This window comes from Aegilops tauschii, chromosome 1, assembly GCF_002575655.3.
Source record: "Aegilops tauschii subsp. strangulata cultivar AL8/78 chromosome 1, Aet v6.0, whole genome shotgun sequence".
Classification (NCBI taxonomy): domain Eukaryota; kingdom Viridiplantae; phylum Streptophyta; class Magnoliopsida; order Poales; family Poaceae; genus Aegilops; species Aegilops tauschii.
Window position 1 is genome coordinate 454,532,651 of NC_053035.3, and position 25,485 is coordinate 454,558,135.

The 25,485-nt window shown below is 44.9% G+C and overlaps 2 protein-coding genes across 3 annotated transcripts in view; one reads left to right on the forward strand and one right to left on the reverse strand.

The window, feature by feature from the left end:
• The first annotated feature begins 787 nt into the window (after positions 1 to 787).
• LOC109732811 (calcineurin B-like protein 4) lies at positions 788 to 3,285 on the forward strand. Of its 2 annotated transcripts, XM_020292012.4 has the most exons (8): positions 891 to 1,216; positions 1,317 to 1,490; positions 1,579 to 1,661; positions 1,749 to 1,917; positions 2,063 to 2,115; positions 2,214 to 2,294; positions 2,422 to 2,534; positions 2,759 to 3,285. In XM_020292012.4, exons 2-8 carry the CDS (start codon positions 1,406 to 1,408, stop codon positions 2,829 to 2,831), a joined length of 657 nt encoding a protein of 218 aa, XP_020147601.1. In that variant the 5' UTR covers positions 891 to 1,216; positions 1,317 to 1,405; the 3' UTR covers positions 2,832 to 3,285. The 2 variants fall into 2 exon arrangements, with proteins under 2 accessions (XP_073356906.1, XP_020147601.1); XM_073500805.1 differs by having other exon boundaries at positions 788 to 1,494; positions 1,548 to 1,661.
• Positions 3,072 to 25,485, reverse strand: part of LOC109770861 (heavy metal-associated isoprenylated plant protein 23) — a 70,835-nt gene continuing 48,421 nt past the window's right edge. Inside the window, exon 3 of the mRNA XM_073500786.1 lies at positions 3,072 to 3,400. Coding sequence (XP_073356887.1) covers positions 3,072 to 3,400 — 329 coding nt within the window. The remainder of the gene's footprint in view (positions 3,401 to 25,485) is intronic.

Consider the following 25,485-nt stretch of genomic DNA (forward strand, 5'->3'; position numbering starts at 1 on the left):
GTGAGCTCAAATCTTTTTTTTTTTTTTTTGCGGGAATCTGGTGAGCTCAAATCTGTTACGTGATACTGAAATACTCCCTCCGTTCCCAAATATAAGTCTTTGGAGAGATTTCATTATGGACTACATACGGAACAAATGAATGAATCATACTCTAAAATGCATCTATATACATCCGTATGTGGTTTATGATGGAATCTCTACAAAGACTTACATTTAGAAACAAAGGGAGTAGTAGATTTGGTTTCATTAGTCATGCAGTCAAAAGACAAAACATATTTTAGTCACATAATATACCAGGGGTAGAATGGTCTTTTCATGCTACATTTAACACTGTTATGTGCAAAATTGACGGAAGTGTCATGAAGGGAAAAAAATAGAAATTGTGTGTCAAAAAGGGAAAATGATATTTTTTAGGGCCAAAAAAGGAAGCAAAATTTAAGAAAGGGCCAAATAAAGAATTTTGTCCCAAAAGCGTCCGCTCGTGCGAGCCCCGACCACGCCCGTCCACCCGCCGCAACTGACGTCGCCGGCGCCGGGATCGGCGAGCGCGCGCCCGCACGTGGCTCTCCCGGCGCGATCTGGTGGTGACCGTCCCTAGGAAAAAGGAGCATTTTGGTTAGAAAGAGGGAGAGAAAAACAGTTGAAAGCAGCGGGAATCAAGGGGATCCATCCAGCCCGTCCAATCTCGAGCCCCCGTGCAATCAAGGGGCCGCTGACGGTGGGACGCCGCTTTAGATCAGAGGCCACCGGACGGCGACGGAAAGTGCGGAGCCACGAGGCGGCGGCCGGCGTGGCGCGACGTGGCCGAACCAGGCGCTCTGGCGTCGCGTCATCCCGTGAACCAAACGAACCAGCCGCTCGGGAACTCCTTTCCGCGCCATCCTTTTATTTACCACAGCAGCAGCGGTAGGCGGGCGCACCGCTCTCCGCGCAGCTAGATTCGGCGCACCTGTCGCCGTCCGGAAGCCCCGCTACCCCGGCGAGAGCTCAACGGGGAGAAGCCATTTGACTTGCCGCGCAATACTATATCTATATTACGCCCCCGCCAGGGGACAGACCCAGAGGTTGAGAGTTGAGACGCAAAGACAAAGGAGAGCCGTGTCGCCGACGAGGACGGACGGAGCAGCCGGCCGAAAGATCTTTCTCTTCCCCCTTCCTTCCGGCCAAAGCAGCACCGCAGGCGGCAGGGTTGGACACTCCATCGTCTTCGCCTCAGGTCAGTCCGATTGCTTGCTTGCTGTTTTCGTGCTGGTTATGCGTTTGCGTGTTGCGCCGGCGCGGCGTGCCCGATCGATCGGCTTGGCTGTGGCCTGTAGAGTGCAAGATCTCTTCTCTCGCCGGCGCGGCGTGCCCGATCGATCGGCTTGGCTTCCGCCTCCCGCCGCCGGAGCCGGACAAGCAGCGGATGGGCTGCGTGTTGTCATCGCCGAGGCGGTCCAGGCGCACGCCGGGGTACGAGGAGCCCACCGTCCTCGCCTCCCAGACCTCCTGTACGTCAGCCCATACTCCTCCTTGATTTCCTCTGTACTACCTCAACTGAATGGAAGCTCATGTCGCATTGCGTGTGCGTGGTTGCAGTCACGGTGAACGAGGTGGAGGCGCTGTACGAGCTCTACAAGAAGCTCAGCTACTCCATCTTCAAGGACGGCCTCATCCACAAGGTAGTTGAGGTCCTCCCCACAACCGCCATGGATCCATCTTCAAAGACTGCGTGCTCTCGTCTCATCCGCTTGCTTGGTTCATGTCAGGAGGAGTTCCGGCTGGCGCTGTTCAGGACCAGCAAAGGGGCGAACCTCTTCGCGGACAGGGTGTTCGACCTCTTCGATCTCAAGCGCAACGGGGTCATCGAGTTCGGCGAGTTCGTGCGCTCGCTCAGCATCTTCCACCCCAAAGCGCCTGAATCGGACAAGACCGCGTGTATGCCCCTACGCCTCTTGTCTGCTAGTCTTTTCTGTCCATTCGTCGTCTTTGCTCTGCAAAAATCAACATCTCTGGTTTGTCACCATCCTTATTTGCATTTGTAGTTGCCATCTCTCTCATTCGTCACTATCCTATTTTGTAGTTGCATTCAAGTTGTATGATTTGAGGGGGACAGGCTACATCGAGAAAGAAGAGGTACTGCTAAATAAGTTTGCACCTTATTTGCATTGTCCATGACCTATCCTGATGAATTTTGGTGAACTGATTGCCTCAACTGTTGTTGACACGTACAGCTCCGGGAGATGGTGGTGGCACTCCTCGACGAGTCCGACCTGTGCCTCTCCGACAGCGCCGTCGAGGAGATCGTCGACAATGTATGTGACCAACAAGATAGATAGATACTTGTCTCCATGTATTTATTCAGTCTCTCTTTGAGAAGTGTTTTCTTGTTTTCCTTCTAATAACATGCCCTGTGCTGCTCTGCTCCTTTTGGACTGTCAGACGTTCAGTCAAGCAGACTCGAATGGCGACGACAGGATAGACCCCAAGGAGTGGGAGGAGTTCGTCAAGAAGAACCCGGCATCACTCAGGAACATGTCACTGCCCTATCTCCAGTGAGTACTCATGTGCCGCTCTACTCTTCAGCTTCTCAGGCTCTCCAAGTTCCTTTACGCTTCTCCTTTATGGGCTGGATGGTCTGTAATACACTTGGCGCGCTTGTTCTGAAACACAAACGCCATATGTGAACTGGAGAGCAGTAGAGATCTTCATTTGCTTTTGCCATTTACCAAATATTCAACTGATCTGACTGCTGCTGTGGGTGATGTTGTTTGTTCAGGGACATTACGACGGCGTTTCCGAGCTTTGTGATGCATTCGGAAGTCGACGATTACAGTGGAATCAGCAAATAATAGCCGTGCCTGCCTGCCTGCCTGCCTCATGACCCGTCCCCGGCCATGTATGAATATGCTCTTGGGACTGGGAGGCCGTGCATTCAGAAGTGCGTGAGCTGCAACCGGAAGGCCTGGAGCTCGAATGGGAGGAGAACGCAAGGGAGCCAATCTGCCGGTGAGCGTGACTGCGTGAGATGATGACCACCGGACGATGACTTCATCCCATGCGAGATAGGCATCAGATCAGACTGTCTGAGGTTAACTAAGAAATGGGCTTTTTTTGTACCTCCGTAGTAAGTACGAGAGGTTATCAAAACACCGATCGAGCAGGTGACTAGGCAGTGACGAGTGTCTAGCGTAGGTTGTTGTAGTAAAATCGCTAATTGGACTTGTAAAACTTGTCTTCCGTTGACTTGTAAAACAAACGATGTCAGCATTGTTTTCGGCAATATATGATAATCCCCTGTGCTCCCATCGAGCTTGAGAGAGACCAGAGAGCAAGGGAGCTTGACCTTGGAGACGCTCTGCAGCGTCGCCGGTCACCACCACCTTCTTGCGCTCCAGGTCCACCTCGAACCACGTCACCCCTGCACCACCACCAAACCAAGAGCGCACAAGCCGAGACCCGATCTGAGTTTTACGACGCCGACAGATTAAAAGAAATGTGGAATCAAATCCAGCGACAACAAACAAATGGACAAAATTCTCTATTCTACATCCAAAAAGGAAAAACTTGATTTTGTTTTGTGCTCGTGTTCTTGCCTCTTTTACCCAACTATTCTGAAAGTGACATTGGTGGTGCGCAGCAGCAGACCAGTTGGACTTGTGCAGCAAATTTCCATGACAGGATGCCCCGCCGCATGCACGCATATATATCCCGCGTTTGTAGGAAGGTGGTGGCATGTTTCATTCACTTTTAAGAAAGCTGTGTAGTTAGTATCACTCCACCTTGTTTTGCTTGCACTGGAAATTTCCATCATGCGCGGAAAGGCTGCTGGTTGGTTGGTTCAGCTCATTTACCATGTGCGAACACCCTCTGCCGACATTCAATTTGGATGGACAAAACAAATCGAAAATCTAGGAGTCCATGAGAGCAACTCCAACGGGCCGACCCAAACGGGCGGCGATTTCGTCCGCTTTTTGTCCGTTTGGGTCGGCCGCCTGCCCTGCGTCCGCTCTTTTTCAGATTTGGGTCGGCAGCGCGCCCAACGCGCCGACCCATATGTGCCGGCGTGGCCGGCTGGCCGCCCAATATTTACATTGATTTGTATTCAAACATATTGTCAAATAACATAGTTTTATCGAATAAAAATATTATAGTTTTACAAGCCGGATACAAATAAAAATGTTTCACATAGTTTTGCAAACGAATAAAAAGATGATACATTTATTGGTTGCCAACATGAGCCCACATATGCTCAACCAAATCATTTTGCAGCTGCACGTGAGTTTCCCAATCACGCATGTCTTCATGAAATTGGGTGAACTGTTCAAATGTTGCCGCTACTCCATGCTCAGGCACAACATTCTCACCCTGAAACGGAAACCCTTGATCATACAGACGTTCCGGGCGCTCGTCTTCTACAATCATATTGTGCATGATCACACAAGCAGTCATCACCTCCCACAGTTTCTGCGTGCTCCAGGTATTAGCAGGATACCGAACGATGCCCCATCGAGATTGCAAAACACCAAAGGCACGCTCGACATCCTTCCTGGCACTCTCTTGCTCCTGGGCAAATCTTTTCCTCTTCTCTCCGACAGGGTTGGGTATTGTCTTGACAATAGTGGTCCACTGAGGATAGATACCGTCAGCCAGGTAGTATCCTTTGTCATAGTTGTGTCCGTTGACAGTAAAGTTCACCGATGGGCTGTTGCCTTCGGCAAGCCTAGCAAACACCGGCGAGCGCTGAAGCACGTTGATATCATTGTGTGATCCAGCCATGCCAAAGAAAGAGTGCCAGATCCAGAGATCTTGAGACGCCACGGCCTTTAATATGCCAGTGCATGCCCTGACATGTCCCTTATACTGCCCTTGCCAAGCAGAAGGACAGTTCTTCCACTCCCAGTGCATGCAGTCTATGCTGCCAAGCATCCTTGGGAAGCCCCTTCTGGCATTCATCGCCAACAAACGGGTTGTATCTTCAGCTGTCGGCTCTCTCAAGTACTCAGGGCCAAACACAGCAATAACAGCCTTGCAGAACTTATACAGGGACTCTAGGCATGTAGACTCACTCATACGGACGTACTCGTCAATGAGATCACCGGGCACTCCGTATGCAAGCATTCGGATGGCGGCAGTGCATTTCTGATAAGAGGAGAAACCGATCTCGCCAATGGCGTCCTCTTTGCACTCGAAATAGTCATCATAGCCGACCACCCCCTCTCTAATACGGTTGAAAAGATGCCTACTCATACGGAAACGGCGACGGAATTTTGTTATGCTTGAACAACGGATTTGTTGTATCAAAGTAGTCCTTCCAAAGAAGGAAATGTCCGCTCTCTCGTTTACGATTCAACGCCGGAAGGTGGCCCGGAATGGAGCCACGAAACAACGGCCGCTGGCTGTTGAGGTGGTGATGGACCAACACGGCTGCCAATATCTCCTCCTCATCGTCGGACGACGAATCGTCGAAGTCGCAAAGGAAATTATGGAAAAAGAACTCATCGGCGGAGTCCATTTTCGTACCTTGGCAAACTGTCGAATAGCTTGCGGGCGTCGAAGAAGGAGACGGCCGGCGAGGGGAGTCGCGGCGCACACGGACCAGCTAGCTGCCCTGCCAACGTTCGACGAGTGCGTCGGCGTCCGACAAGCGTGCCGGTGAGGATCTGGCCGGGGCGGCGAGGCAGCCTCTTGGTCGTGGGCGGCTGTGCGGTTGGGGAAGCGGCGGTGGGAAACAGTTTGCTCCCCAGCGGCAAGACGGTGGTGGCGGGGCGACGGGGGGAGTGAGCGGCGTTGCTGGGCGGATGTGGAGGCGGCGACAGCTGGCAAAGTCGCCCGCAAAAAAGGGCGGCGGCGTCGGCGACGAAGGAGGCGGGCGAGGGTTGTTGTTGGCTGGGGGGTGGGGGGAGGCCAATGAGCCACTGACCAGCGGGCCCGGGGAGAAGAGAAGGCGAGCGTGTGCGCGTCCGTCGCGTGTTCGCGCCGACGCAAATCCGGCTCAAAAATGGGGCGGGAATGGGTCGCCCGCGGACGAAAAGCGGACGCGCGTCCGTTTGGTCGGCGCGTTGGGCCGACTTTTCTGTCCGCGCCGACCCAAACGGACGGCGGCGAACGAAATGGGTCGCCCCATTGGAGTTGCTCTGAATACTTACAAACTTTTTGCCCCTACTTAAACTTTATAATACAATTTGATGCCGGACGCGGACTTGGTGAACATGGATGCGCGCGCACCCTTTATGAATAGTAAATTCAAAAAAATGCTAGAAAAAATCTAAACTTATTTTGGTAATATACATAGTCAACCGGTATACTCGCATATGAAGTTTCACGAAGAAATCACATCCATGGTAATCTGGGCAAAAATGACAAAATCAAAGCTAATCGAAGCTATATTAAAAAACACTGTTTAATGAATAGTATGGTTGCATTTGTATTTTCTTCACTAAGAATACCATGAGTGTCAATACATCATGAAACTTCACATGTTAGTAGAATGATCGACTAAGTTTCATACCGCGAAATTTCAGATTTTTTTTATTTTTTCTAGTATTTTTTATGAATTTACTATTCACGTGGGTGCGCGCGCACCCATGTTCACCTTTGTATTTTCGAATTTGATAACTCATTTTTATCCCTGGGTAAAAAACACATGCAAAAGGAACTGAGTGCAGATTTTGTAGGAATACGTTTTCTTTTTTTTGAGACAATATATGTTTTGGTTGTAAGCAGAGCCACCCCCCCCCCCCCCCCCCCGCTCCCCCCCCCCCCTCGCTCACATTGCTCCTAACGGACCGGCCCATATAAGACTCCTTTGTGTCCTTTGTGTTCTGTTTTTCAAAATCCTCCTCCAATTTTGGGAAGCTTCCTAAACATTTTCTATGTGTTCGGTTTTCCGGTTTTCACTTGGTTTTTATCCAGTTTTTCTTTTTTTCCTTTTTTCCCTTTTCATTTTAATTTTCTATTTCGCTTCCTTTTTATTTTTTGCATGCCCTGTTCTAAAATTATAATTTTAAATATACTCTTTTTCAAAAATTTAATGTTTTCACAAAAAATCGTGAACTTTCTTTTCAAGTTATTTTTCAAATTCATGCACTTTTTCAAATTGGTGAACTTTTTCAAAATGCACAAAAAATTTATAAATTCATCAAACATTTTTGGAAACAAGTGAACTTATTTTAAATTCATGAACTTTTGAAACCATGAACATTTTCCAAATGCATGAATATATTAAATCCATGAACTTTCTTTAAAACATCCGTGATTTATTTCCAAAATCCATAAGATTTTTATAAATTCATCAACTTTTTCTGGAAATTTATGAGCTTTTTTAAAATCCATGAGATGTTTTTAAAAATTTGTATTTTGTTTAAAAAAATCAATATTTTTTCGATTTTTTTAAAGCTAACGTACAACACCATGCTAACTTTTGATTCGGTGAAAAATTTATTGAAACTTACTTCGGTAACTTCTATGTGAGTAGCATTGTTACTTATGTACAAGTATTATGTTAATTTTGACCCATGGAAATTTTTTGTTTAAAACATACCCAATAGATAACTGTGGTGATGATCTCAAGTGGTCTTGGCCATCTCCGGCCCGGCCCTGTCGGCCCACCCAGGCCCGACCCTAAAATCCAGGGCCTAGGCCGGATGGGCTTGCCCGCGGGCCGGGATTGGGCCTGCGTTTTGAGCCCACCAGCAGGGCCTGGACGAGCTTGGGCTTGGCATATTGGCATTTTAAGGAAGAGGCCCGGCCCGCAACCCTAAGCCCTAAGGGCTTTTCAAGGCTTTTTACTAGATGGGCCGGGCTTGGGCTTGAAAATTAGGCCCGATTGTAGGGCCTGGGCCTCAGTTTTCTGTCGTGGGCTTTTTAGGCATGGCCCAAGCCCGGCCTGGCCGGCCCATGGCCAGGTATAATCTCAAGCCACGTCCCCATTGTGTTTACTTGTCTTTTATTCTAACTTTGCATATTCTTGAAATGTCATTTTTCGTTAACTTTTTTGTTAAAATAACTACCTGACAAGACTTATTATGTATTTGTGATCATCAAGCTTTATTAACTAAAATCAGGTTTTAAAAGATTGGTGCATCTTAGGATGAGAATTTTAGAAAATGTTTTTCATTGGTGTCATAAAGAACAGTGATTACTTTAAAAACACTAATTTAATTAGATTTTGTTCTGATTGAATAGACCGGAATTATCTATACATGGTTCTAAAAAACATTATAAACACAGTAGTCGTCTATTTAAGCAAACATATGTTGAAGTTTTCTAAAGTCTACATAAATCATTTTAAAGTCAGCTCCTACTTATTTTTATGTTACTTATTTACATGTTTTAAGTTGCTGGCATATAAAAATTTATCTGTAAATAAATTATACATGTTGATATTTTCTGTAAGATGGGTAATTTTTTGTATTGATTACTTCGCTTCATCAAGCTAGAAAACCCAGTGTGAGTTATATAACATATATTTATTTATACTAAACTTTTGCATTTATTAATAATTTATTTTTTGACATAAAATTTTAAAAATTAATATTTTTTATTTTATTAGTTAAATTAACAACATAACAATGTGGCCATATCATAAGATATAATGTTTTTATTATGCATACTGCCAATATTGAAAAATACACTAATATTTATTTAAGGCATACATTACAAATAAAATGGCGCCTTTTGTTTTATTTAGACACGTTGTCTTTTTTTAAACCGGATTTTCTAGATTAGGGGAAAAGAGAAAATAATGAAATCACACGTCTTTATAGACTAATTTGTTCAACTTGGATGAAGTGTATCTATATGTATTTGTTTGTGTCTATTTTAGCATCCTTAAATACTATAGCAGAAAGTACTAAAGTTGATAGAGGTTACTAGAGTGCATAGTTTAAATTGTTAGTAATTAGAAAGGATAATGTTAGAGTAAACAAAATATCTACAAGCGTCTATTCTCACATTTGTCGAGGTTGCTTATTTATTGGTTTTTTCCTGGGTTCAACAATCTGTCGACATTGTATACATTTGTTCTAGAAATATAACATCATTCAACTTGTATCGAATGCCTTCAGTTTTGTTTTTCTATGTTTGATATGCAGTGTGCATACTCGACACTTAGTAGAATAGAATCATATTATTTGCAAGGAAATTTGTACACGGTGGTTTTATCATGGTTCAACCTCCAGACAAATGTGCAATTCCTCCCCATAAGTAAGTGCCGTGTATTTCTCACCTTAACTCGCTCAAAATCAACCAAACTAACCAGAAACACATATATTGAAGGAAATATGCCCTAGAGGCAATAATAAAGTTATTATTTATTTCCTTATATCATGATAAATGTTTATTATTCATGCTAGAATTGTATTAACCGGAAACATAATACTTGTGTGAATATATAGACAAACAGACTGTCACTAGTATGCCTCTACTTGACTAGCTCGTTGATCAAAGATGGTTATGTTTCCTAGCCATTGACATGAGTTGTCATTTGATTAACGGGATCACATCATTAGGAGAATGATGTGATTGACTTGACCCATTCCGTTAGCTTAGCACTCGATCGTTTAGTATGTTGCTATTGCTTTCTTCATGACTTATACATGTTCCTATGACTATGAGATTATGCAACTCCCGTTTACCGGAGGAACGCTTTGTGTGTGACCAAACGTCACAACGTAACTGGGTGATTATAAAGGTGCTCTACAGGTGTCTCCGAAGTACTTGTTGGGTTGGCGTATTTCGAGATTAGGATTTGTCACTCCGATTGTCGGAGAGGTATCTCTGGGCCCTCTCGGTAATGCACATCACTTAAGCCTTGCAAGCATTGCAACTAATGAGTTTGTTGCGGGATGATGTATTACGGAACGAGTAAAGAGACTTGCCGGTAACGAGATTGAACTAGGTATTGAGATACCGACGATCGAATCTCGGGCAAGTAACATACCGATGACAAAGGGAACAACGTATGTTGTTATGCGGTCTGACCGATAAAGATCTTCGTAGAATATGTGGGAGCCAATATGAGCATCCAGGTTCCGCTATTGGTTATTGACCGGAGACGTGTCTCGGTCATGTCTACATAGTTCTCGAACCCGTAGGGTCCGCACGCTTAAAGTTTCGATGACAGTTATATTATGAGTTTATATGTTTTGATGTACCGAAGGTTGTTTGGAGTCCTGGATGTGATCACGGACATGACGAGGAGTCTTGAGATGGTCGAGACATGAAGATTGATATATTGGAAGCCTATATTTGGATATCGGAAGTGTTCCGGGTGAAATCGGAATTTTACCGGAGTACCGGGAGGTTACCGGAACCCCCGGGGGCTTAATGGGCCATAGTGGAAGAGAGGAGAGGCGGCCAGGGCAGGGCCGCGAGCCCCTCCCCCCTAGTCCGAATAGGACAAGGAGAGGGGGGCGGTGCCCCCCCTTTCCTTCCTCTCTCCCTCCTCTTTCCCCCTCCACTCCTAATCCAACAAGGAAAAGGGAGGGAGTCCTACTCCCGGTGGGAGTAGGACTCCTCCTGGCGCGCCCCTCCTGGCCGGCCGCACCTCCCCCCTTGCTCCTTTATATACGGGGGCAGGGGCACCCGAGAGACACAACAATTGATCGATTGATCTTTTAGCCGTGTGCGGTGCCCCCCTCCACCATAGTCCACCTCGATAATGTTGTAGCGGTGCTTAGGCGAAGCCCTGCGTCGGTAGAACGTCATCATCGTCGCCACGCCGTTGTGCTGACGAAACTCTCCCTCAACACTCGGCTGGATCGGAGTTCGAGGGACGTCATCGGGCTGAACGTGTGCTGAACTCGGAGGTGCCGTGCGTTCGGTACTTGATCGGTCGGATCGTGAAGACGTACGACTACATCAACCGTGTTGTGCTAACGCTTCCGCTTTCGGTCTACGAGGGTACGTGGACAACACTCTCCCCTCTCGTTGCTATGCATCACCATGATCTTGCGTGTGCGTAGGAAATTTTTGAAATTACTACGTTCCCCAACAGTGGCATCTGAGCCTGGTTTTATGCGTAGATGTCATATGCACGAGTAGAACACAAGTGAGTTGTGGGCGATATAAGTCATACTGCTTACCAGCATGTCATACTTTGGTTCGGCGGTATTGTTGGATGAAGCGGCCCGGACCGACATTACGCGTACGCTTACGCGAGACTGGTTCTACCGACGTGCTTTGCACACAGGTGGCTGGCGGGTGTCAGTTTCTCCAACTTTAGTTGAACCGAGTGTGGCTACGCCCGGTCCTTGCGAAGGTTAAAATAGCACCAACTTGACAAACTATCGTTGTGGTTTTGATGCGTAGGTAAGAACGGTTCTTGCTAAGCCCAGTAGCAGCCACTTAAAACTTGCAACAACAAAGTAGAGGACGTCTAACTTGTTTTTGCAGGGAATGTTGTGATGTGATATGGTCAAGACATGATGCTAAATTTTATTGTATGAGATGATCATGTTTTGTAACCGAGTTATCGGCAACTGGCAGGAGCCATATGGTTGTCGCTTTATTGTATGCAATGCAATCGCCCTGTAATGCTTTACTTTATCACTAAGCGGTAGTGATAGTCGAAGAAGCATAAGATTGGCGAGACGACAATGATGCTATGATGGAGATCAAGGTGTCGCGCCGGTGACGATGGTGATCATGACGGTGTTCCGGAGATGGAGATCACAAGCACAAGATGATGATGGCCATATCATATCACTTATATTGATTGCATGTGATGTTTATCTTTTATGCATCTTATCTTGCTTTGATTGACGGTGGCATTATAAGATGATCTCTCACTAAATTTCAAGATAAAAGTGTTCTCCCTGAGTATGCACCGTTGCCAAAGTTCGTCGTGCCCAGACACCACGTGATGATCGGGTGTGATAAGCTCTACGTCCATCTACAACGGGTGCAAGCCAGTTTTGCACACGTAGAATACTCAGGTTAAACTTGACGAGCCTAGCATATGCAGATATGGCCTCGGAACACTGAGACCGAAAGGTCGAGCGTGAATCATATAGTAGATATGATCAACATAGTGATGTTCACCATTGAAAACTACTCCATTTCACGTGATGATCGGTTATGGTTTAGTTGATTTGGATCACGTGATCACTTAGATGATTAGAGGGATGTCTATCTAAGTGGGAGTTCTTAAGTAATATGATTAATTGAACTTAAATTTATCATGAACTTAGTACCTGATAGTATCTTGCTTGTCTATGTTGATTGTAGATAGATGGCCCATGTTGTTGTTCCGTTGAATTTTAATGCGTTCCTTGAGAAAGCAAAGTTGAAAGATGATGGTAGCAATTACACGGACTGGGTCCGTAACTTGAGGATTATCCTCATTGCTGCACAGAAGAATTATGTCCTGGAAGCACCGCTGGGTGCCAGACCTGCTGCAGGAGCAACACCAGATGTTATGAACGTCTGGCAGAGCAAAGCTGACGACTACTCGATAGTTCAGTGTGCCATGCTTTACGGCTTAGAACCGGGTCTTCAACGACGTTTTGAACGTCATGGACCATATGAGATGTTCCAGGAGTTGAAGTTAATATTTCAAGAAAATACCCGAGTTGAGAGATATGAAGTCTCCAACAAGTTCTATAGCTAAAAGATGGAGGAGAATAGCTCAAGCAATGAGCATGTGCTCAAATTGTCTGGGTACTACAATCGCTTGAATCAAGTGGGAGTTAATCTTCGAGATAAAATAGTGATTGACAGAATTCTTTAGTCACCATCACCAAGTTAGTAGAACTTCGTGATGAACTATAGTATGCAAGGGATGACGAAAGTAATTCCCGAGCTCTTCGTGATGCTGAAATCGACGAAGGTAGAAATCAAGAAAAACATCAAGTGTTGATGGTTGACGAGACCGCTAGTTTCAAGAAAAGGGCAAAGGGAAGAAGGGGAACTTCAAGAAGAACGGCAAGCAAGTTGCTGCTCAAGTGAAGAAGCCTAAGTCTGGTCCTAAGCCTGAGACTAAGTGCTTCTACTGCAAAGGGACTGGTTACTGGAAGCGGAACTACCCGAAGTATTTGGTGGATAAGAAGGATGGCAAAGTGAACAAAGGTATATTGGATATACATGTTATTGATGTGTACTTTACTAGTGTTTATAGCAACCCCTCGGCATTTGATACTGGTTCAGTTGCTAAGAGTAGTAACTCGAAACGGGAGTTGCAGAATAAACAGAGACTAGTAAAAGGCGAGGTGACGATGTGTGTTGGAAGTAGTTCCAAGATCGATATGATCATCATCGTACACTCCCTATACTTTCGGGATTAGTGTTGAAACTAAATAAGTGTTATTTGGTGTTTGCGTTGAGCATGAATATGATTTGATCATGTTTGTTGCAATACGGTTATTCATTTAAATTAGAGAATAATTGTTGTTCTGTTTACATGAATAAAACCTTCTATGGTCATACACCCAATAAAATGGTTTGTTGGATCTCGATCGTAGTGATACACATATTCATAATAATGGAGCCAAAAGATGCAAAGTTAATAATGATAGTGCAACTTATTTGTGGCACTACCGTTTAGGTCATATTGGTGTAAAGCGCATGAAGAAACTCCATACTGATGGGATTTTGGAATCACTTGATTATGAATCACTTGATGCTTGCGAACCGTGCCTCATGGGCAAGATGACTAAAACGCCGTTCTCCGGAACTATGGAGAGAGCAACAGATTTGTTGGAAATCATATATACAGATGTATGTGGTCCGATGAATATTGAGGCTCGTAGCAGGTATCATTATTTTCTAACCTTCACAGATGATTTGAGCAGATATGGGTATATCTACTTAATGAAACAGAAGTCTGAAACATTTGAAAAGTTCATATGATTTCAGAGTGAAGTAGAAAATCATCGTAACAAGAAAATAAAGTTTCTACGATCTGATCGTGGAGAAGAGTATTTGAGTTACGAGTTTGGCCTTCAGTTAAAACAATGTGAAATAGTTTCACTACTCACGCCACCTGGAACACCACAGTGTAATGGTGTGTCAGAACATCGTAACCGTACTTTATTAGATATGGTGCGATATATGATGTCTCTTACCGATCTACCACTATCGTTTTGGGGTTATGCATTAGAGACAACTGCATTCACGTTAAATAGGGTACCATCTAAATCCGTTGAGACGACATCTTATGAACTGTGGTTTGGCAAGAAACCAAAGTTGTCGTTTCTTAAAGTTTGGGGTTGCGATGCTTATGTGAAAAAGTTTCATCCTGATAAGCTCAAACCCAAATCGGAGAAATGTGTCTTCATAGGATACCCAAAGGAGACAGTTGGGTACACCTTCTATCACAGATCCGAAGGCAAGACATTCGTTGCTAAGAATGGATCCTTTCTAGAGAAGGAGTTTCTCTCGAAAGAAGTGAGTGGGAGGAAAGTAGAACTTGATGAGGTAATTGTACCTGCTCCCTTATTGGAAAGTAGTTCATCGCAAAAACCAGTTTCTGTGACGCCTATACCAATTAGTGAGGAAGTTAATGATGATGATCATGGAACTTCAGATCAAGTTATTACTGAACCTCGTAGGTCAACCAGAGTAAGATCCGCACCAGAGTGGTACGGTAATCCTGTTCTGGAGGTTATGTTACTAGACCATGACGAACCTACGAACTATGAAGAAGCGATGGTGAGCCTAGATTCCGCAAAATGGCTTGAGGCCATGAAATCTGAGATGAGATCCATGTATGAGAACAAAGTATGGACTTTGATTAACTTGCCCAATGATCGGCGAGCCATTGAGATTAAATGGATCTTCAAGAGGAAGACGGACGCTGATAGTAGTGTTACTATCTACAAAGCTAGAATTGTCGCAAAAGGTTTTCGACAAGTTTAAGGTGTTGACTACGATGAGAGTTTCTCACTCATATCTATGCTTAAGTCTGTCCGAATCATGTTAGCAATTGCCGCATTTTATGAAATCTGGCAAATGGATAAACAAAACTGCATTCCTTAATGGATTTATTAAAGAAGAGTTGTATATAATGCAACCAGAAGGTTTTGTCAATCCTAAAGGTGCTAACAAAATATGCAAGCTCCAGCGATCCATCTATGGACTGGTGCAAGCATCTCGGAGTTGGAATATACGCTTTGATAAGTTGATCAAAGGATATAGTTTTATACAGACTTGTGGTGAAGCCTGTATTTATAAGAAAGTGAGTGGGAGCACTACAGCATTTCTGATAAGTATATGTGAATGACATATTGTTGATCGGAAATAATGTAGAATTATTCTGCAAAGCATAAAGGAGTGTTTGAAAGGAGTTTTTCAATGAAAGACCTCGGTGAAGCTGCGTATATATTGGGCATCAAGATCTATAGAGATAGATCAAGACGCTTAATTGGACTTTCACAAAGCACATACCTTGACAAAGTTTTGAAGAAGTTCAAAATGGATCAAGCAAAGAAAGGGTTCTTGCCTGTGTTACAAGGTGTGAAGTTGAGTAAGACTCAATGCCCGACCACTGCAGAAGATAGAGAGAAGATGAAAGATGTTCCCTATGCTTCAGCCATAGGCTCTATCATGTATGCAATGCTGTGTACCAGACCTGATGTGTGCCTTGCTATAAGTTTAGCAGGGAGGTACCAAAGTAATCCAGGAGTGGATCACTGGATAGCGGTCAAGAACATCCTGAAATACCTGAAAAGGACTAAGGATATGTTTCTCGTTTATGGAGGTGACAAAGAGCTCATCGTAAATGGTTACGTCGATGCAAGCTTTGACACTGATCCGGACGATTCTAAATCGCAAACCGGATACGTGTTTACATTGAACGGTGGAGCTGTCAGTTGGTGCAGTTCTAAACAAAGCGTCGTGGCGGGATCTACGTGTGAAGCGGAGTACATAGCTGCTTCGGAAGCAGCAAATGAAGGAGTCTGGATGAAGGAGTTCATATCCAATCTAGGTGTCATACCTAGTGCATCGGGTCCAATGAAAATCTTTTGTGACAATACTGGTGCAATTGCCTTGGCGAAGGAATCCAGATTTCACAAGAGAACCAAGCACATCAAGAGACGCTTCAATTCCATCTGGGATTTAGTCCAGGTGGGAGACATAGAAATTTGCAAGATACATACGGATCTGAATGTTGCAGACCCGTTGACTAAGCCTCTTCCACGAGCAAAACATGATCAGCACCAAGGCTCCATGAGTGTTAGAATCATTATGTGTAATCTAGATTATTGACTCTAGTGCAAGTGGGAGACTGAAGGAAATATGCCCTAGAGGCAATAATAAAGTTATTATTTATTTCCTTATATCATGATAAATGTTTATTATTCATGCTAGAATTGTATTAACCGGAAACATAATACTTGTGTGAATACATTGACAAACAGAGTGTCACTAGTATGCCTCTACTTGACTAGCTCGTCGATCAAAGATGGTTATGTTTCCTAGCCATTGACATGAGTTGTCATTTGATTAACGGGATCACATCATTAGGAGAATGATGTGATTGACTTGACCCATTCCGTTAGCTTAGCACTTGATCGTTTAGTATGTTGCTATTGCTTTCTTCATGACTTATACATGTTCCTATGACTATGAGATTATGCAACTCCCGTTTACCGGAGGAACGCTTTGTGTGCGACCAAACGTCACAACGTAACTGGGTGATTATAAAGGTGCTCTACAGGTGTCTCCGAAGGTACTTGTTGGGTTGGCGTATTTCGAGATTAGGATTTGTCACTCCGATTGTCGGAGAGGTATCTCTGGGCCCTCTCGGTAATGCACATCACTTAAGCCTTGCAAGCATTGCAACTAATGAGTTTGTTGCGGGATGATGTATTGCGGAACGAGTAAAGAGACTTGCCGGTAACGAGATTGAACTAGGTATTGAGATACCGACGATCGAATCTCGGGCAAGTAACATACCGATGACAAAGGGAACAACGTATGTTGTTATGCGGTCTGACCGATAAAGATCTTCGTAGAATATGTGGGAGCCAATATGAGCATCCAGGTTCCGCTATTGGTTATTGACCGGAGACGTGTCTCGGTCATGTGTACATAGTTCTCGAACCCGTAGGGTCCGCACGCTTAAAGTTTCGATGACGGTTATATTATGAGTTTATATGTTTTGATGTACCGAAGGTTGTTCGGAGTCCTGGATGTGATCACGGACATGACGAGGAGTCTCGAGATGGTCGAGACATGAAGATTGATATATTGGAAGCCTATATTTGGATATCGGAAGTGTTCCGGGTGAAATCGGAATTTTACCGGAGTACCGGGAGGTTACCGGAACCCCCCGGGGGCTTAATGGGCCATAGTGGGCCTAAGTGGAAGAGAGGAGAGGCAGCCAGGGCAGGGCCGCGCGCCCCTCCCCCCTAGTCCGAATCGGACAAGGAGAGGGGGGCGGCGCCCCCCTTTTCCTTCCTCTCTCCCTCCTCTTTCCCCCTCCACTCCTAACCCAACAAGGAAAAGGGAGGGAGTCCTACTCCCGGTGGGAGTAGGACTCCTCCTGGCGCGCCCCCTCCTGGCCGGCCGCAGCTCCCCCTTGCTCCTTTACATACGGGGGCAGGGGGGCACCCGAGAGACACAACAATTGATCGATTGATCTTTTAGCCGTGTGCGGTGCCCCCCTCCATCATAGTCCACCTCGATAATACTGTAGCGGTGCTTAGGCGAAGCCCTGCGTCGGTAGAACATCATCATCGTCGCCACGCCGTCGTGCTGACGAAACTCTCCCTCAACACTCGGCTAGATCAGAGTTCGAGGGACGTCATCGGGCTGAACATGTGCTGAACTCGGAGGTGCCGTGCGTTCGGTACTTGATCGGTCGGATCGTGAAAACGTACGACTACATCAACCGTGTTGTGCTAACGCTTCCGCTTTCGGTCTACAAGGGTACGTGGACAACACTCTCCCCTCTAGTTGCTATGCATCACCATGATCTTGCGTGTGCGTAGGAAATTTTTGAAATTACTACGTTCCCCAACATATATATAGTTACCCAAACCTGTCGATATGTTGCTTAGTGGCTTAGTTATTGGATCTTCTAGAGATGCTGTTACTGCCAGAGTTGGGAAGCTTGACCTTGGAGATGCTCTCCAGCACCTCCAGCGGCGTCATGTCGCCGGTCACCACCACCTTCTTGCGCTCCAGGTCCACCTCGAACCACGTCACGCCTGCACCACCACCAAACCAAGGGCACACAAGCCGAGACCCGATCTGAATTTTATAGCTCCGACAAATTAGAAGAAATGTGGAATCAAATCCAGTGACAACAAACAAATGGACAAAATTCTCTACTCCGCATCCAAAATGGAAAACTTGATTTTGTTTTGTGCTCGTGTTCTTGCCTCTTTCCCCAACTGTTCTGAAAGGGACCCTGGTGGTGCAGCAAATTTCCATTACGAGATGCCCCGACGCACGCACGCACTCGTGCGTGTTTCCTCCATTTTTAGGAAGGTGGTGGCATGTTTCATTCGCTTTAAGAAAGCTGTGTAGTTAGTATCACTCCACCTTTTTTTACTTGTGTGCACTGGAAATTTCCATCATGGGCGGAAAGGCTGTTGGTTGGTTGGTTCAGCTCATTTAGAGCATGGTTAATAATATAGCCAACTGATAGCTATACGGAACCGCCATGTCATCTATAACCATCATATATATGCACTCATACAATAATGTGGGCTATAAGGTTGGCTATTACATTAGTGCTTTTTGTATCTTCTCTCCATCTCTTTCTTCACATTAATTCCATTTACATAGGGATACGTATATAGCTAGGCTCTTGCATGAGAGCCCACTCCCCTCACTTTTTCACATTTCTCTCCTCCATAGCAAAAATGTCATGTAAGCGGGCTATAAGCCCACTATTGTGCTTGCTCTTACCATGTGCGCACACGCTCTACCGACATCCTATTTGGATCGATAAAACAAATTGAAAATCTAGGAGCTGATGAATATTTACCAACTTTTGCTCGTAGTTAAACTTTTCAATATTAATTGATATTTCCCGTTTTTATCCCTGGTAAAGAAACACATAAAAAGGAACAGAATGCAGATTTTGTAAGAACGGCAGGTAAAAAGGGGTCGATATGTTTTGGTTGTAAGCAGAGCCCCCCCTTCGCTCACATCATTCCTAACGGACAGGCCCTTATAAGACTCCTTCTTATTTTGCTTTTCGAAATCCTCCTCCAGGTTTGGGACGCTTCCCAAACATTTTTTATGTGTTTGGTTTTCCGGTTTTCACCTGGTTTTTGTCCACTTTTTTTTCTTTTTTCGTTTTCCTTTTTCCCATTTCTTTTTTCTTTTTTGTTTTTTTCCTTTTCCTTTTAATTTCTATTTATCTTCCTTTTTCTTTTTAATTTTTGTTTCCTTTTTATTTTTTGCATTTACTTTTTTGACTTTAAAAAAAAATCCAATTCTTCTTCAAACCTGTATTTTCTTCAAATTCAATTCTTTTTTCAAATTTGTAATGTTTATACAAAAATCCGTGAACTTTGTTTACAATTCATGAAGTTTTTTCTTAAATTAGATGTTTTAAAAAAAATCATGAAGTTATTTTTCAAATTCATGAACTTTTTCAAATTGGCGAACTTTTTTCAAATGCACATTTTTTTAAAAATTCATCAACCTTTTCCGGAAACAAGTGAACTTATTTCAAATCCATGAACTTTCAAAACAGAAACATTTTTCAAATGCATGAATATATTTAAATTCATGATTCTTTTTGAAAATTCCATGATTTATTTCCAAAATCCAGGAACATTTTTATAAATCCATGAAATTTTTCATATTCATGAGCTTTTGTGGAAATTTATGAGCTTTTTTCTAATGTATGAGATTTTTCTCAATTTTGTATTTATTTTAAAACGATTTTTCAGATTTTTTTTCAAACTAACGTACAACACCGTGATAACTTTTGATTTGGTGAAAAAATTGTTGAAACATACTTCAGTAACTTCGGTGTGAATAGCATGGTAGTTTACGCACCACGGAAAACAGTATGGTAACTTTGAGTCATGGATTGTTTTTCGAAACATACCCAATAGATAACGGTGGTGATGATCTCAAGCCACATCCCATTGTGTTTGTTTGTCTTTTATTCTAACTCTGCATATTCTTGGCATGTCATTTTTCATAAACTTTTTTGTTAAAGCAACTTCCTCGACAAGACTTGTTATATATTTGCGATCATTAAAGATTTGCTAACTGTTATATATTTGCGATCATTACAGATTTACTGACTAAAAATCCCGTCCAGAAACAAAATTTAGCTTTTATGAGGATGATGCATATTAGGATGAGAATTTTAGGATATGTCCTTTCATTAGTGTCAGAAAATAGTGATTATTTGAAAAATACTAATTTAATTATAATTTTTCCTGATTGAATAGACCGGAATTACCTATGCTTGCTTCTAAGAAACACCATGCATATGTTATTCGTGTATGTAGCAAACATGTGTTGAACTTTTCTAAGGTATACATAGATCCTTGTAAGGTCAGCTCTTATTTATTATTATTTTACTTTTAAGTTGTTGACATATACTCCCTCCGTTCCTAAATATAAGTCGTTTTAGACATTTCAAATGAAGTACAACATACGGATGTATGTAGACATATTTTAGAGTGTAGGTTCACTTATTTTGCTCCGTATGTAGTCACTTGTTGAAATCTCTAAAAGGACTTATATTTTGGAACGGAGGGAGTACATGTTTTTTTGCGGGGTGACATATACATGTTTATTTATAAATAAAGTGTTTTTTTGATATTTTCTCAAAGACGGCTATTTTTTTGTATCGGTGATTTCGGTCTATTTAGCTACCAAACCCAATGTGAGTTATATAACATATACTCCCTCTGTCCAAAAAAGAGTGTCCAGGCCTTAGTTCATTTGCAATTTTGCAAAACAAAAAAATCAACCTTTTAAACTCGTGCTAATCAGTCCCCCTCTACTTCTTCCTCCTTCCTTGCCCGCCCGACCCGTGGTCGCCCCACCCACCGTCGGGCCCAACGCGCGATGACGGCCAACCTGCTATGCCGCTGCGAACCCCTTCGCCGCCCCTGCCCACCCGCCCCGCCCGCACGGAGGCGAGCTGCGCCGCCGCCCACTTACTCCTCCGCGGCGACCACCTCGACTGGCAGCGGCTCCACGGCTGAAGGGCGCTGTGCCGCCGCTATCCCCTCCCGCCGTGATCCCTCCTGCCACCCAGGGATGCGCTGCCGCTATCCCCTCCCATCGTGATCCCCTCCCGCTGCATAGGACCTGCGCGCGCCTGGACCTCAAGCTCGTCCTCAAGCTCAAGCTCCTTCTGCTGCTCCGTGTTCATCGGGAAGAAGAAGGTCCTGCTCGTGTTCAGTGATGTGATCAGTTTGCTGTTTAAACCATTGGTACTGTACATAAAATTCAGTAATGATCAGTTAGAGCCACAACTTGCAAAAACTTAGTTAGAGCCACTGCTTGCCTCAGACCAAATTCTGTTAGAGCAAAAAAAATCAGCTGTAGTAGTTTGATGTAGATCCTCCTCCTACATTACACTGGACAATTGAATTGTTGTTGACCCTCCTCGTACATTACATTGGACATTGGATGAAGATGTACTAAAGCGAAATTGAAAGTGTAGACAGTGAACTGAAATTGAACTTCAAATTGAGATTGTTGTTGTTTTTTAAACAGACATTGGTTGTGCTTGATTCCAGTATACTCTGTGCTTGATTGTGCTTGATTCTAGTAGGAGCATTCCAGTAGGAGTGCATGCACAGTATCAGTAAAGTTCTATGGTCATCGAAAGTGTTAGGAAAAAAGTACCCATCTCAGTACACATAGCAGGCAAAGTTGACAATTTTGACCTCGAAACGAAATAAATTCACAGAATGAACTGGGTGCGAAACTATTTCACACCCCTAACCCTTTTGTGTAGCGCCCGCCACGCCGGCGCCACACCCTACGGTGCAGCGCCTAGCTCCGCGGCGTTGCACCTCTGTCCACCGTGGCAGCCCACGGGCCCGCACCCAGCAGTGCAACGCCTCCGAGCTAGGCGCTGCACCTGTAATGTGCAGCGCCTAGCCGCTAGGCGTTGCACGTGTAATGTGCAGCGCCTAGCGGCTAGGCGCTGCACTGTGACTTATCCAGCCACTTGGCTGGGCCCCCCTCCCCCACCCCCCCCCCCCACCACACACTCTCTCACTCTCTCCCCGAGCTTTGCCCCTCTCCCACTCTCCCCCTCTCAAATCTTCTTCCAAATCTTGCAAATTTGAAGAATTTGTCCGTGGATTTCGAAGTCAAACCCTCCCTCAAGGTAATAATCTTCGATCCCCTTGTTTTGATCGAAGTAAAGTTCTCCCATTGCTCATTTGTTGGTAGTTTGGGGAAACCCTAGTTTTGTTTGGATCTAGAGATTTGCACGGAGATGTGAGATGTTTGTTTGCCAATTTCTATGATTAGGCTTTGTTAGTATGCTAGGGTTATTCTTATGGGTGTTCTTATGTTGGTGCTAGGGTTAGGTTTAGGGCTAGGGTTATGGTTAGGGTTAGGTTTAGGGTTAGGGTTATGGTTAGGGTTGTTGTTTCATATATATATTAGGGTTTGTATTCGGTGTTAATCCATGGATTAGTACTCATGGAAGCAATGTTACCTTGTGTTCATTACTTATAGGGATGGGAAGAACATGTGTGTTTGTTCATCATGGGGACAAAGACGCCTTTTTGAAAGGCAATAAAGAACCGGACCCGGATGAGCTTGACATTGTGTTTGATAGTAGTCCTAGCTATGCGGAGCTCTTGCAACAAGTTAGGAAAGATTTGAATTGGATGGACCCTAGTGATATCATTGAGTTGGAGGGAAGGCATAATGTTGGTTTTGGAATGCACATCCATTGGAAGACAATGCGTGTAAACTGGGAGCAACGTTGGGTTGCATACAAGGAGACGGTGGCCGAATCACTAGACAAGGCTCTTGAGTTATTTGCAACGAAGAAGGTTGAGTCAAGTTTGCATTTGGACTTGAACCGGAACCCCTCCCCTTTGGTTGCTAGTAGCCCCCCACCCTTGAAGCAAGATGAAATTGTTGAACCACTTTTGACCCAAGAAGTGAGGCCAACATTGAGCCCGTGTAGAAACAACCAAGATGAATCTTTGCAAGAGGACAACGATGAGTATGCGGACGATGACAATGAAGTTGATCTCCATGACAACAATGTGGGTGATCTCGACAAATATCATTTGCAAGAGACAATGGACCATTCCATCCCTTTTTCCCGTGCATATGCATCGGACTCGGATGACGATGGTCCCGATGAACAAGTTGATGCGGAGGGGTTCACGGTGAAGGAGGCCGAAGCTTTCGAGAAGGTATTTGGTCGGGATCATCGGACTACATTGTTCAAGGATGTTAGTCTCGCGGATGAAGCCGTGGTAGATGGTGGCCAATGTGTAGCTCTTGGGGTTAGGCCAAGCTCTCACCGTGATTTGGTAGACGACAAGAACCGGATTGCTAAAGGTTCTAAGTTCGACAGCTTGTTGGATTTGAAGATGTGGCTCGACAACTACTCGGTTACGCATTATCGTCCACACAAGGTGGTGCACTCGGACGTCAATGTGCGCTACACGGTTGCATGTGCATGTGAAGATGAAAAGGAGGTCCAACTTGGACTTACAAGAGGCCGTGGTGGTGGTAGAGGTCGTGGAAAGGAGGTCCAACAAGGAGTGGCAAGACGCCGTGGCGGTTGTCTGTGGATTGTGCGTGCAAGACCATGGAAAGGAGGTCCTACTTGGCATGTAGTGAGTTGTGTGCCAACTCACATGTGCCAAGGCAAAAGGGTGGATGGCAAGATTGTGTCCCAAGACCACAAACAACTCACGTCCGAGTTCAGCGCTTACAGGCTCTCGAACTCAATATCCACACTTCCAACAATGAGCGTCCAACATGTCATTGACCTTGTGAAAGCCATCTTTCATTACAAGGTGAAATACGGCAAGGCATGGAAGGCGAAGCAAGCCGCATTTAAGATGTTGTATGGTACATGGGAGGAAGCATACAACCGAATCCCTAGGTTGTTGTTAGCCATGGCCGCGACAAACCCGGGCATGGTTCATGTGGTCGAGCCTCATGGGCACCAAACAACGGTTCATGAAGGAAGGAAAGTCAGAGTATTTGGCCGTGCTTTTTGGGCGTTCGAGCAATGTGTGAGGGCTTTCGAACATTGTAGGCCGGTCATCGCAATTGATGGCACGTTCTTGACCGGACAATACAAGGGCACCTTGTTGGTTGCGATAGCAAGTGATGCCAATAACCGGGTGTTGCCATTGGCATTTGCTTTGGTTGAGGTGGAAAACAATGACAACTGGGAGTGGTTTCTGCATCTTTTGAGGACGAAAGTGTTACCCGCTCAAAGGGAAATTTGTGTCATATCGGATCGGAATCAAGGAATTCTTAACGCCGTGGAGATTGACATTCCCGGGCATGCTCCGTTGCACCATCGATGGTGCATGAGGCACTTTTGTTCGAACTTCTATAGGGCATGTGGCCTTAAGGAGTTGGCCGATGATCTTCAAGATTGTTGTCTCGCTTTCTCCGATAAGCGCTTCGCCACTTTGTACAACAAATTGCTCGCACACAAAAAACTTGATCCCGGGGGTCAAGAGTTTCTCAATAGGCACATTCAATACCGGAACAAGTGGGCACGTGCTTTTGATGAAGATGGCCGGAGATACGGTCAAATGACAAGCAATATGGCCGAATGCTTCAATAGGGTGCTCAAAGGTGCACGTGGATTACCCGTGACGGCAATAGTTCAATACACATTTGACAAGATGAATGCGTACTTTGTAAAGTACTCGATGGAAACCGATGCACAGATAGCGGGTGAGAACCCACGGAAGTACAAGTACAAGTTCCCACCCAAAGTTGATGAATGGTTGCTATTTCAATCACGGAAGGCGGACTCAGAAGAAGCTATATTATATGACAATGAGGAGTGGAAGTACGAAGTGAAAGAGCCAGGAGGAACCACAAACGATGGCCGGCAACATGGAGGTCGGGCTTTCAAGGTGTCGTTAACACAATTTGATTGCACTTGCGGGAGGCCATTGTTGCTTCATCTCCCATGCTCACATTTGTATGCCGCCGGCCGCATTAGGAATGTGGACATCAATCACCCACGCACCGTGAGGGAGTCCCAGTTCTCAATCATGACGGTCAAGAAAACATGGGCTCCCCGCTTTCACCCATACTTTGACCAATCACATTGGCCGGAGTATCATGGAGTTCAACTATGGCCGGATCCGGAGTTGAAGGTTGTTAAATGGGGTAGACGTAAGACAAAGCGTCTTAGAGGCGACATGGACGGATGGGGCCATGGTGGGCGCCGCGAAGCGGGCAACGACCAATTCCAAGAGCCTCGTGAGAGCTCCCGTTGTGGGGAGTGCAAAGGTCATGGCCACAACAAAAGAAAATGTACGAAACCAAGGAAAAGGTCCAAGAAAAATGATGCAAGCACAAGCCAACATGGAGCTACACAAGGGAGCCAACCAA

Coding starts and splice junctions, on each gene's coding strand:
- LOC109732811 (XM_073500805.1), top strand. CDS start 1,255: ATGCGTTTGCGTGTTGCGCCGGCGCGGCGTGCCCGATCGATCGGCTTG. Junction 1,918..2,062: donor TGAATCGGACAAGACCGCGT/GTATGCCCCTAC, acceptor CCTATTTTGTAG/TTGCATTCAAGTTGTATGAT. Junction 2,295..2,421: donor TCGAGGAGATCGTCGACAAT/GTATGTGACCAA, acceptor TTGGACTGTCAG/ACGTTCAGTCAAGCAGACTC.